At 49.3% G+C, this 13,117-nt stretch overlaps 1 protein-coding gene across 2 annotated transcripts in view; it reads right to left on the bottom strand.

Moving 5' to 3' along the window:
• RARRES1 (retinoic acid receptor responder 1) overlaps positions 1–8,915 on the bottom strand; it is a 37,436-nt gene extending 28,521 nt beyond the window's left edge. For both annotated transcript variants that reach the window (XM_034957664.3, XM_014344430.4), the window contains exon 1: positions 8,413–8,915. In XM_034957664.3, coding sequence (XP_034813555.3) covers positions 8,413–8,913 — 501 coding nt within the window. In that variant the 5' untranslated portion in view covers positions 8,914–8,915. The remainder of the gene's footprint in view (positions 1–8,412) is intronic.
• Positions 8,916–13,117: the final 4,202 nt, after the last annotated feature.

The following is a 13,117-nucleotide window of genomic DNA, read 5'->3' on the forward strand; positions in this document are numbered from 1 at the left end:
GTGGAAGTGGCCAGAGGCAGCTGCCTCCTCCAGGTCCCCTCTGGCCTCAGGTGGGGATAATCAGAAAAGGCTGGTTGAGAGCAGGACATGAGGCTTCAGGTCTCCTTTTCTCCTGCTGGGAGCAATGGGAATGGGCTGGGTCCTGGCCTGTCTCCCTGTTCCAGGTGCCTCAATGATTTCAGCACCCTTCCAGCTACCTTCATTTAATTTAACAAATATCTAATATTTGTCTCTAGCAGGCCATGTGCTAGTGCAATGAAGGAGATAGAGACATGATATCATACCTTGCGCCCTGTAGAAGCTGACCATCTCGTTTGGGATAGGCAAGCACATGGGCAGAGTGGAAAGAAAATTGGCTGTTCAGGAGCTTTGACAAAGCAGCCTATGGTCGAGTACTGAGCTAGAGAGGAGAGGGCAGGTGGGTTCACATGTGAGGTTAGCAAGGCTGCAGAGGTCAGCAAGACAGGAGGTGGGAGCAAGAGCTGCATTTTCTGGGTGCCGGCATATGTCGGGCAGAATGGTAAATATTTGCAGGAGCTCACAGCCAGCCTGGACACGGGGTGTGATAGGCTGCATAATGCCCCCCCACAGCCCGTGCCCGAAGATGTCCACTGCCTAATCCCTGGCATCTGTGACTATGTTATTTTACATGGCAAAAAGGATTTTGCCAATGTGATTAAGGATCTTGAGATGGGATTATCCTGGATTATTCCTGTGGGCACAATGTAATCACAAGGGTCCTATGAGAAGCAGACAGTAGTGTCATAATCAGAAGATGCTATGCTGCTTGCTTTGATGGAGGATGGAGTCATGAGCCAAGGAGCACAGGTGGTCTCTAGAAGCCGGAAATGGATTCTCCCCTAGAGCCTCCAGAAGGAACAAAGCCCTGCAGACACCTTAATTTTGGCCCAGGGAGACCCATTTCAGGCTTCTACCCTCCAGAACCATAAGTGAGTAAGTTTGTGTTGTTTTAACTCACTAAATCTGAGGTCATTTGTTATAGCAGCAATAGGACACAATACCGATACAGAATTACTGTGATCCTTAATGTCACGTTCTGTGTGGGCATGTGCCCTTGGGATGACCACGGATCACATACATCCTATACACAGCCATGGTACAAGACTCCCTTTTCTTTTTTCCAGACAGGGTCTCACTATGTTAGCCCAGCCTGGAAGGCAGTGGTGCAATCAGGGCTCACTGCAGCCTCAACTTTCCCAGGGTCAGGTGATCCTCCCACCTCAGCCTTCCAAGTAGCTGGGACTACAAGTACGTGCCACCACATGCGGCTAACTTATTTTTTGTAGAGATGGGGTCTCATCACGTTGCCCAGGCTGGTCTTGAACTCCTGGGCTCAAGCAGTCCTCCAACCTCGGCCTCCCAAAGTGCTGGGATTACAGGTGTGAGCCAACATGCCCGGCGAAGATTTCCTTTTGTAATTTGATTTTTCTGGCTAGGGACATCCTGAACAACCATAGCAAGTCAGCCAGAGTGGATTTGTTATGGCTACTGTCTCCAGCCACTGTGGGACTATCTCTGTGAAACATTCTTCAACTGAGGCACCATCCAAAAAGGCAAATAAATGCCGAGGTCACATAAGTGTCATACATCTCTGGGGTGATATACTGCTTAACAGCAAGTGAGATCAAGTTTCAGGTTGGATTTGGGCGAGTGTGTGTGTATGTATAACCTTCCATGCCTCACAATGTCAGTCGTTGTGGGCTGATTATTTACATGCAGTCTCCAGCAGAACAACCTAGGTCCTTAAAGGATGAGTCTGCAGCCAAGCCAGACTTCTGGCAGTTAACAGTCATGACCCACCACCGCCGGTCTTGATGTGGGACATTACTAATGCTCTGTGATTACATGCATCCTTGGCTATGACTCCACATGTGGAAAGCCAAGTGGAAAATGTCGTGGGCTGGTAAAAAAAAAATTGTGGTTTAAAAACAATTTATTATAAAATGGTAAAAAAAAATTCCTACTGGCTAGCTCATCCGGGTGTAGTTAGCTTAGGAGATTGAGGCAAAGTGCCAAGGACGTCAAAGTCAAAGCTTTAACCCCGGGACCTAGTGGCCTTTCCCACCCCATGCTAGACCCAGACTCTGCGATCAGAGTCTGCGGACCGGGTGGGTGCTGTGGTGGGTGATGGGGTGGAGACCGTAGGCACATCTGTGCTATTTCAGCACAAACATTGTCTGGAAGGAGAGATTCCTGCCTGTCTCTTCTGTGCTTTCAGAATTGTTATGTTTCATCCTTAGGGCAGTGTGAGGGCACTGAAGAGATCCTAGTTTATCTTGCAAATATCCCCCTCCCTGCTGTTCTTTCCTAATGCCTATAAAAGCCCTTAGGAGCTTTCCTTACATGAAAATTAAGACTAGTTCACTTGAGTATTTTATTACTTATCTTCTCCCTTAGTTCACTTGAGTATTTTATTACTTATCTTCTCCCTCTATGTTCATTGCAGCCTTTTTAATTCTCCAGTTTTTGTTTCAATGGACAATTTAATGTTTTGCTTTCCTAGTCTCCTGAATGATCACCTCAAAATTATTGACATTAATGGAGAGAAGACCTCAAGAGCAGTAATTAGATAAATTATGTTGTATTAATGTGCTTTATAGATTGAGAAATCACAAAGGAATAAAGGTTTTCATAGTAGAGTAAGTGCTCTCCTAACTGCCTTGTGGCCTAGTGGACAGGGCTCCATGCTTGCTGTCAGACCCACGGTGGCCTGAACCCCCGAGCACGGGCTCCTGCCTAGTGGCCTATATGGGCCTGGCCTGATGCTTACCCAAAGCCAGCTGCTTTGCTCCCAAACTTGCATATATCAGATATACTTAGTACCTCATTACATAAGTAAATATTATGTAAACTGGTGAAGAGCGGGTACAAACAAAGATGTCATGTCCATGAAGTCAAGTTAAATGCTTTAGAAATTTAGCTGTTGAATTGGTGTCAATAAGCTGAGATTAGGCAAGGAAAAGTAAAAGCAGAGGGTTGTTCAGCGTGTTCTTTGAAAGCTCATTCCACCATAAGTAAATAAAAATGGAAACCACAAACGATTCCCCATGGGTGTGTTTTCTTGCTAGAAAGACTGTGATATGGTTTGGATGTTTGTCCTCTTCAAATCTCATGTTGAAATGTGCTTTCCAATTTGGAGATGAGGGGGCCCTGGTGGGAGGTGACTGGATTATGGAGGTGGGTCCTTCATGAATGGTTTGGCACCATCCCCTTGGTGATACGTGAATTCTTGCTCTGAGATCTGGTTGTTTGAGGGTGTGGCAGCTCCCCACTTGCTCTCTTGCTCCCGTTCTTGCCATGTGACATGCTGGCTCCCTGTTGCCCTCTGCCATGATTGTAAGCTCCTTGAGGCCTCTCCAGAAGCGGATGCCAGCACCACACTTCCTGGGGAGCCTGCAAAACCATGAGCCAATCAAAGCTCTTTTCTTTATAAATTACCCAGTCTCAGATATTCCTTTATAACAATGTAAGAAATGACCAGTGCAGACTGGAAGGAGCTCCAGTTAAATGGCCTTGGCCGTATATCAAAAGATAGATGATAAATGTACACTTACAGATTTTATTTTAAATAGAAGCAATTAAGATATGGGCATAGCTCCCCTCTCCCCATATGCTTTGATCAAGTGTTTAAAGTATGTTTCCAACCACTGGTCTTGGCCTGGTCAGAGGGTGTTTTGTTTAAGTGGCCAATTCCTAAACAATAGTGGATTCCAGAATGGGTTGACTTTCTTATAGAGTGTGTGCACTTGAAGATTTCAGCTAGTCTCTCAAAATGTTAGTAAAAGGCTGGCCTCTCACCAAATGCTCCACGCAGAGCCAGTGGTCCCAGAACTTGCTGAGTGGCAAGAGGAGACTTGTCTCCAAGTAAGGGACAGCCTCGAATAGTCAGGAGCAGGGCAAACATTGTGGGGATGATCCAGGAAACCCTGGGAAGCATAAGATCGCTCAGCACCATCCAAAATCTCCCACCACTCCAACTGTGGGTCCTGAGCCTATGCCATGTAATACTAGAAAAGTAAAAGCCTCATTGGTTATGGAAAGGTAGTGTAAGGCCAGGTAAGAAAGGCATCAGGTGGGGGCAGTGAGGGAACACAAATCGTGGTCTGTGATTTCGCCTACAATTAGCAACAAAACAAAACAACACTTCCTCCACTCCACTCCACCCACCTCCAGCTAGCACTTAGTTCTTCCTTGAATTTACTACCACAGCTATTGCTGCATTTCACCACCAGAGGGCAACAGTGTTTTTAAAATGAAAGATAACTTGACGCGCCAACAGCTCACAGAATCAAAGAATTTCAGCGCGAGAAGAGGTCGTAAACATCATTTAGTCTAAAGGCTTTCAAAACTTTTTAAAGCTGCAGCCCACAGCAAGAACTGCATTTCTCATTATGACCTAGGTCATACATATATATCTGAAACACATTTGGAGACACTACTTACCCTTGCTTTCGCAATACACTCTAATCGTTTGTAGTCTATACTATTTCGTTTAAAAAAAAAAAAAACGGATCCCACACTAAATTGGCTTTATAACCCTAGTGAGCCCTTAGTTTGAAAAACCCTGACTTCATCTCAGCCTCTCATCTTACAAAGGAATGCAGTGACCCCTAGAATTGGGAGGGATACCCATGAGCTACACTTCTCTTCCTTACCTGGCTACCTGCTCGCCCCTCAGGGTCAGTTCTGGATGGATGATAGACATTGTGCAGCAGCTGAGCACTCAGTCCAACAATGCACTGGTTGGGTAGAGTGCAAACCTGAGTTTGGAGAGATCAATCGTGGTTTCTTTTTGTTTGTTTGTTTGTTTTTTGAGACAGATTCTCGCTCTGTCACCCAGGCTGGAGTGCAGTGGCATGATCTTTGCTCACTGCAACCTCTGCCTCCCGGGTTCAAGTGATTCTCATGCCTCAGCCTCCTGTGTAGCTGGGATTACAGACACGTACCACCATGCCTGGCTAATTTTTGTACTTTTAGTAGAGATGGGGTTTCACCATGTTGGCCAGGCTGGTCTCGAACTCCTGACCTCAAGTGATCTGCTTGCCTCAACCTCCCAAAGTGCTGGGATTACAGGTGGGAGCCACTGCGCCTGGCCCATGTTTTACTTCTCCCCAGTGCTATGACTGCTCTTATAATGGAGGCAGGAATTTCTTATGACTACACTGAAAGCTCCATGTAGGTGTGTCTACACTCTTCACTCAGGCAGTGGAGTGCTTCAAAACTGAGGGAATCTCAAAGAGGCCTTCCCTAATGACCCTATGCTAAATATGAATTAGGCCACACTTCTAGCCCAGTTCCTGGCACAGAGTAAGCATTCAATACATAGCTAATGGATGAACAGACTACCCCTGAACTCACATTTTTATACTTTCTAATTGGCACTCATATCTTATATGACTCCTTAGACCACCTGACATTGTTGGCAGAACATGAATTATTTCCATTCCAAACAGGGAAATAGCCAGAAAAGACTTAAATAACCTTTCCCAAAGCCATTGGACTAAATGATGTTTAAGACCTCTTTAAGATTTATGTAACTTATATAAAATTCCCAGCCCCTGCATCCTCATTGGAGCAATGCAGGGGCTGGGAATTTTTACTTTATTCACTCAGGTTTTGAGAGCTAGTTTGATTATTTTATGAAGGATGTCAAATATTTTATTTTCAAGGGGGTGACTAAGTGCATGATAATGCAAGTTATTTTATTATTCCTTTATTTATTTATTTATTTATTTATTTATTTATTTGAGACGGAGTCTCGCTCTGTTGCCCAGGCTGGAGTGCAGTGGCACCATCTTGGCTCACTGCAACCTCTGCCTCCTGGGTTCAAGCAATTCTCTATCTCAGCCTCCCGAGTAGCTGGGATTACAGGTGCCTGCCACCATGCCCGGCTAATTTCTTTTTGTATTTTTAGTAGAGAAGGGGTTTCACCATCTTGGCCAGGCTGGTCTTGAACTCCTGACCTTGTAATCTGCCCACCTCGGCCTCCCAAAGTGCTGAGATTACAGGCGTGAGCCACTGCACCCAGCCTATTATTCCTTTTTAAAATGGTTTGGAAGGGGAAAAAAAATCTTTGGGATTGAAAACTGGTGTACCTTAGAAATCTGAGTGAGCTTGGTTTTCTGCAGGGAATCCTGCCCCTGGTAACCAGGGAGCAAATCCTTAGAGGCCCCTTCTTTAGGCTCTGGGCATTGGCTACTACTCTTCTACCTTGATAGAAAGTTCTCAAGCTCCGTTATCTCACTGCTCTGTTGGACTAGGAAAACTGAACTTTTTTGTATCTCAGACAGCAAGGATTGTTAAGACAGGTGACAGGATGGCCCGGCACGGTGGCTCATGCCTGTAATCCCAGCACTTTGGGAGGCCCAGGCGGCCAGATCACGAGGTCAGGAGTTCGAGAACAGCCTGACCAACATGGTGAAACCCTGTCTCTACTAGAAATAGAAAACTTAGCCGGGCGTGGTGGCACGTGCCTGTAATCCCAGCTACTCAGGAGGCTGAGGCAGGAGAATCGCTTGAACCTGGTAGGCGGAGGTTGCAGTAAGCCGAGATCGCGGCGCTGCACTCCAGCCTGGGCAACAGAGCAAGACTCTGTCTCAAAAAAACAAAAAAAAAAACAAAAAACAAAGACAGGTGACAAGAATAGGTTGCTCCTTCCTTCCTTCCTTCCTCTCTCTCTTTCTCTCTCTTTTTTTTCCCCATAGGGTCTCACTCTGTTGCCTAGGCTGGAGGGCAGTGGCGCATTCTCTGCTCACTGCAACCTCCAGGTCCTGGGGTCCTGGGCTCAAGCAATCCTCCCATCTCAGCCTCCTGAGTAGCTGGGACCACAGGCCCACGCCACCACATCGGCTAATTTTTTTTAAATTTTTAAATTTTTTTATTTTTGGCAGAGATGGTACTTTGCCATGTTACCCAGACTGGTCTACAACTCCTGAGCTCAAGCGATTTGCCCACCTCAGCCTCCCAAAGTGCTGGGATTACAGGCGTGAGCCACCATGCCCCAGCAGGTTGCCTTTTTCTTTATTATTTTATTTTATTTTATTTATTTTATTTTGAGAGGGAGTTTTGCTCTTGTTACCCAGGCTGGAGTGCAGTGGCGCAATCTCGGCTCACCGCAACCTCCGCCTCCCAAGTTCAAGCGATTCTCCTGCCTCAGCCTCCCAAGTAGCTGGGATTACAGGCATGCGCCACCACACCCAGCTAATTTTGTATTTTTAGTAGAGACAGGGTTTCTCCATGTTGGTCAGGCTGGTCTCGAACTCCCGACCTCAGGTGATCCACCTGTCTCGGCCTCCCAAAGTGCTGGGATTACAGGCGTGAGCCACCGTGCCTGGCCAGGTTGCCTTTTTCTAGGAACAATTTGATTTAATCATTCAATAAATACAGCCGTGCCGGGTACAGGAATAAGTTTTGAAGAACCGAGGCTGAGCTTCTTGAAGGACTTTCCAATGGTGTTTGCTACCAGGCGTTTGGCACTGTTAAATGAAAATCCTGCTGCTACACTTTAAAACTCGACCTATTTATTAAATACATGCGATACTCAATTCCAGATTCTTTGAGGCCGTGTGTCTGCAGGCTTTGTGGAATATCTGGAGGTTGTAGAAGGAGCAACTTTGCTTTTGGGACAGACTTAGTGTAGTTCTGTAACTTTTGTAATCTATAGGATGAAGAACGCAAAGTAGCTTCACACATACGAGACAATTCCTACAGTCAATGCCTTGAAATCAGCAACCAAACAACGGGTTGCAAAGTTCTCATTCATTCGGTTCATATAGAACACTGGGCTCGGATTCACTCACTTCTATTAGATCAAACCAGACGCCAGCATTAGCAGGTTTCTGCCCAGGCCTACGTGTAAATTCCAACCACATTACCCCGAAGCCCTAGCGTGGTGGACTGCAATTAACAAGAGACAGTCGTCCGCGGTATGGTATGGCTACTGGCTTAGATTTTGGAAATCCCGCCCAAAACTTTGGCTGCAGCCACTAGTAGGGCGCGGGCACAGTAAGCACCCCCATAGCAAACAACTCTGGGTACCTCCGGACAAAATTAAATGTTGCCCTTTCAGCCTGTTCCTCAATTTCCCAAAGCATCTCTCTCCCAGGTGTGGGAGCAGTCAAGAGCGCTGCCCTGTGAAAAACCTATGACCTCATAAATGCTGGAAGGAACGAGCCAGATTTCTGCAGACGCTGTGCACCGAAGGGCCCCTTCCACGCCCTGGGATACTTAGGGGGCGCCAGGCCCAGCTGGGATCTCCCCGGGCGTCGTGCGCACTGCACCTTCCCTGGCGGACCATCCGTTGGGCCGGCAGGCGCGCGTACCCAGGTGTCACCTCCCAGCGCCGTGCGCGGACAGGCAGGCGCGTGCCCCGGCGCGTCGCTCCGCACTCACCCACGCGCGGCCCTCCTGCACCTCGGCCAGCACTCGCAGCGCGCTGGGAGAGCCGGACCGGAAGTTGAAGAAGTGAAGCGCCGCGCGCGCCGCCTGCTGCAGGAGCCTGCGCGGGACCCCAGCATCCTGAGGCTGCCCAGGGTCGTCGGGGCCCCCGGACCCCGCGGGCGCCACCACCGGGGCGAGCAACAGCAGCAGCGCGAGCAGCAGGGCGGTGGGGCGCGGGCCCCTGGGCCCGGACCAGGGAGCGGGCAGCCGTTGCCGGCGGGGCTGCATGGACGCAGGAAAGTTGGCTCGGCACCCGACAGACACGGGCTCCGAGCGGGCAGTGCCGGCGCTCGCGGAAATAAGGCCGTGGTGGGCCCCTCCCCTCCGCCCCCGGGGCGAAGGTCTGTAGCGAGCCCGGGTCCCCATGGGGCCACTCCTTTTCCACGTTTCTCGTAGCCCCTGGGTTCTCTCTGCCCCTCCCCGCTGCCCCGGCTTAGTGCCAGGATGCGGCATCGCCTCCGCAGCGCAGGGCCGGGTGCTTCTGGCCCAGGCCGCAGCGGGAGAGGGTCGAGGTTGGGGGGACAATGGGGACGCCTCCCCCGAGGAATCGCGGCCCGCCCGTGCTACCTCGTACCGCGCCCCTAGCCCAGCTCAGGGACTTGGCGTTTCCCCTGCGGTTTCGCAACCCTGGGGTTTTAGAGGGAAACTGCTTGGATTCTCCAAGCCTTAGGGCTCTGATTTCCCAGCAGGTGAAAGGGGACGGCGGAGAAAGGGGCAGGCCGCAGCGGGCATTGATGGGGCTCCTCGTGGCACAGCCACTGTGGAGGTGGGAGAAGTCGCCAGAGGGCTGGGGCTGGGGAGGAGGTGAAGGTGGATGCCGGCAGGGAGCCCGGGACGCCGGAGCCAGGGGCTGGGGACGGGCCTGAACACCTGCCGGTCCTGCCCAGGAGAAGAGGCGCCGAGGAGGGAGGAGTGGGCAGCAAGGCAGGGTAAGATAAGGCCTGAGAGTCCCATTTGTCTCAGAAGCAAGTAGGTCATTGATACATTGATAACCCCTGTGCGAGGCAGATTTAAAGGCCGGGGGTGGAAGTTGGATTCCAGCGGGGTGAGGCATGGATGGGGCTTCAGGGAATGGAAACAGCAAGTGTTGGCAACTCTTTTTTTTTTTTTTTTTTGAGACCAAGTCTTGCTCTGTCGCCCTGGCTGGAGTGCAGTGGCACGATCTTGGCTCACTGCAACCTCCGCCTCCCAGGTTCAAGCAATTCTACCTCAGCCTCCCGAGTAGCTGGGACTACAGGCGCCCGCCACCATGCCCGGCTAATTTTTGTATTTTTAGTAAAGACGGGGTTTCACCATGTTGGTCAGGCTGGTCTCAAACTCCTGACCTCGTGAGCCGCCCGCCTGGGCCTCCCAAAGTGCTGGGATTACAGGCGTGAGCCACGGTGCCCGGCGGCAACTCTTTTTAGACAGGTGGCAGTGAAGGGCTAAGATAGCCATTGTTTTTAAACCATAGGCAAGAGAAAAAATCCTGGAGAACCAGGGCTGAGAGAGGAGAACTGGTACAGCTAGGCACTCCCAACATCCATTTCTCCATCCTGCATTTTGTTCAGGGGTCTACCCCTGCGCCAAACCTGGACCCCAGTGCCATTGTGGGGCTAAAAGAAATCCCTTCTTGCCAGTGGGTGGTTGAGAGTGGGCATGTGCCAGTTCTGCATGGTGAGCAAAGTCTGTGGGTTGATGGGTGTGGTGCCATCTCTGGAAAGATCCTGTCTCACTGCACTTCTTCCTCTGGCTGTTGTCTGTCCCTTGTCTGTCTTTCTTTCCTTCTGCAGATAATTGTGAAACACCTACTCTGCCAGGCCCTGGGGGAATGAGGGTGAACAATCTTAAACATCTCTGCCTTCCTGGAGCACACCTTCTAGGCAAGTGGGGCCCAGACACTCAGGCCAAGGGAATGTGCCCTATGTTGGATGCAGTTACATGCCAGGGAGAAAAATTAAGCCAGAAAAAGAAATGGGGAGTTGGGAGGTGGTTAATCTTAAAAGGTGTGGTCAGGGCAGGCCTCTCTGGAGAGGTAGTATTTGGGTGAGGACCTGAAGGAGGCAGAGCCAAGTGGACATGTATGCAAAAGCACTGTAGGCAGAGGGAACGCAAGTGCAGAGGCTGGGGCAGGAGTCTATCTGGCATGGTTGAAGAAAAGCAAGAAAATCCAGCTGGAGGGAGAAGCCAAGCGGGAGAGTGCAGGCCCTCGATAGGCCCCAGTTAGGTCTGGCTGTGCTGCCCAGAAGCATGCCTCTGTCTTGCTGGCTGCCTGAGAATGAAGCCCATTTCAAGAGTGGCCGAGTAGAGAGAGGGGAGGGCCCTGGGTTCCTGATGGCATTGTTGAACACAGGAATCAGCTGATCCTGGAGTTTATTTCTTATTATTTCACTTCTTTGAAGCTGGAGTTGCTGTTTCTTGCCCTCAGAGGCAAGCCTAGCACAGGTAATCACCTCCCAGAACCCAGTCATCTCCCCATAGTTTGTTTTGTGCTGTGATAATAGAATACCTGAGACTGGGTAATTTATAAAGAACAGATATCTATTTCTCACAGTTCTGGAGGTTGGAAGTCCAAGATCCAGGCACCAACAGGCTTGGTGTCTGGTGGGGTCTTAGCTCTGTCTCTGCTTCCAAAATGGGGCTTTGCGTGCTTCATCCTATGAAGGGGAGGAACTCTGTGTCCTCACATGCTGGAAGAGTGAGAGAGAACCCACTCTTATGACCTAAACACCTCACTCTAGGCCCCACCTCCCAACACTCTTGCACTGGGAATTGAGTTTCAACATGAATTTTGGAGGGGACAAAAACACCCAAATTATAGCACCCTCCAAGAGGTTATAGTAGCAGGCTTTTTGAGAATTGATCACTTCCAGGTGATTTTACTTCAGTGCTTTGTTCCCTGTGAGTATGTTAGATTGCTTTCAACTGTATGTAATGGAAAACCCGATTAACAGTGTGGACCATTTATTGGTTTGGAGTGGGAGATCTCAGTGAGTTTCTGAAAGACCCAGGCTCTCTCCATCCTTCTGCACAGCCATCCTCAGCTGGTTGGCTTTTTGTCCATGCACTTGTAGTTTCCTGGTTATAGAATGGCTGCCACAGCTCCAGACAGCACATCTTCACATGCTGCAGCCAAAGGCAGGTAGCAGGGAATAGGTTGCCAGAGTGGAAAGAGAGCTGGACATTATGCACCTGTTTGTTTTTTGCATCAGGAAGAAATATCTTTTCCAGAACCTCCTGCCTACACCTTTCTTCCCCCCAAGACCTTCCTTTATACCTCCTCAGCCAGATCTGGGTTACACTGGCAAAGCCTAGCTGCAAGGGAGGCTGGCAAACTGAGTGTCTGTCATTTTTCAGAGTCAATGGTCTGGTCTGTAAACTAGGATTAAATTTAACTGCATGGAATAAACACCTGAATGACATTGGCTTAAACAGGAGAGGAACTTATTTCTCAAAAGAAGTTGTGGGGTAATGGTGGGGTGGTAGACAATCTGCGGTTGGTATTGGCAGATCCATGAGGTTGTTAGAGGTCCAGGCCTTTTCCAGATCTCTGCTCCCACATCCTGAGGGTGTACCCCTTGCCCTCAGGGTCCAAGATGGACACTAGCCATCAGCAGGACTCCCTTTATGGATTTCTTAGAAGTCTCACAGGGCACTTGTGCCCTGTATCTTATTGGCAAGAACTTGGTTGCAAAGGAAGCTGGGAAATGTAGTTTTTATTCATGGTGGCCATATGCCAAAATAAAACTCAGGATTTTGTTACTGAGGAAGAAGATTGTGTCTTACGTTGGGTTTCCTAGAAGCAGGCCCGGAAACAAAGATTGTTCCTAAAAGAAATGCTCCGAGCAGAATTCAGTAAGGAGCTAGAAGAAGGATAGCCATGCAAGGATCTCAGACAGTTATATGACAGGTAGGTTCAGCCTGACCTGAAGGGGAGCTCTCAACTGTAAACAATGCCTCTGAGATGTCCCTGCCCCAGGCAGGGTATCTGGGCTTCCATTCTTCTATGCCTGTCAGCCACTGGCTAAGAGCCACCCTCGTTGATAACCCAGGTACTTCAGTCTTTCTATAGGTGGGCACAAAAGGGCAGTAGCACAAGAACAGCCCTCCCAGAAGAGCTGCAGGAGCCTTAGGTCAGAAGCAAAAGCATGCCAAGTGGAAGGGGCAGACTCAGGGAAAGGGATCTGGGAATCTCTGCAGTGCCCCAGTGGGGTCCCTGCAGGGATAATGCCTAGTGGGAAGGAAGTAGCCACCTCTGTCACTGAGGCGAGGAGGGGGAGGGTGGGAATGGCTGATAGTGGCCAACAGGCAGCCTGTGCAGTTCCTGCCTATGAGATGGTGAGAATCATGGAAAGTCATAAGCAAGAGGGAAGACAGAAAAGACCAGGAGACCAGGTGCTGCTGTGTGAGCTCAGGGCACTCTTCTGAGGTTAGCTATTTTAAATAGTGATAACAGTTACAATGGGGGCAAATTGATGCTGATCAGCAATGCATGTAGACATTTAATTATAGTATTTATTTTATAAACAGGGATTTTCTGGAACACAGAGTATTTCCTTTGCAAGAACTGTCCATATTCTTTGTCCACTTACCTGTAGGGTTGTTGGATTTCTGGTTGATTTGTAGAAGCTCTTTCAATATGAGGGAAATCAGGCCTTGGTCTGTCATGGGTATCCCT

The sequence above is a fragment of the Pan paniscus genome, chromosome 2 (assembly GCF_029289425.2).
Source record: "Pan paniscus chromosome 2, NHGRI_mPanPan1-v2.0_pri, whole genome shotgun sequence".
Lineage (NCBI taxonomy): Eukaryota > Metazoa > Chordata > Mammalia > Primates > Hominidae > Pan > Pan paniscus.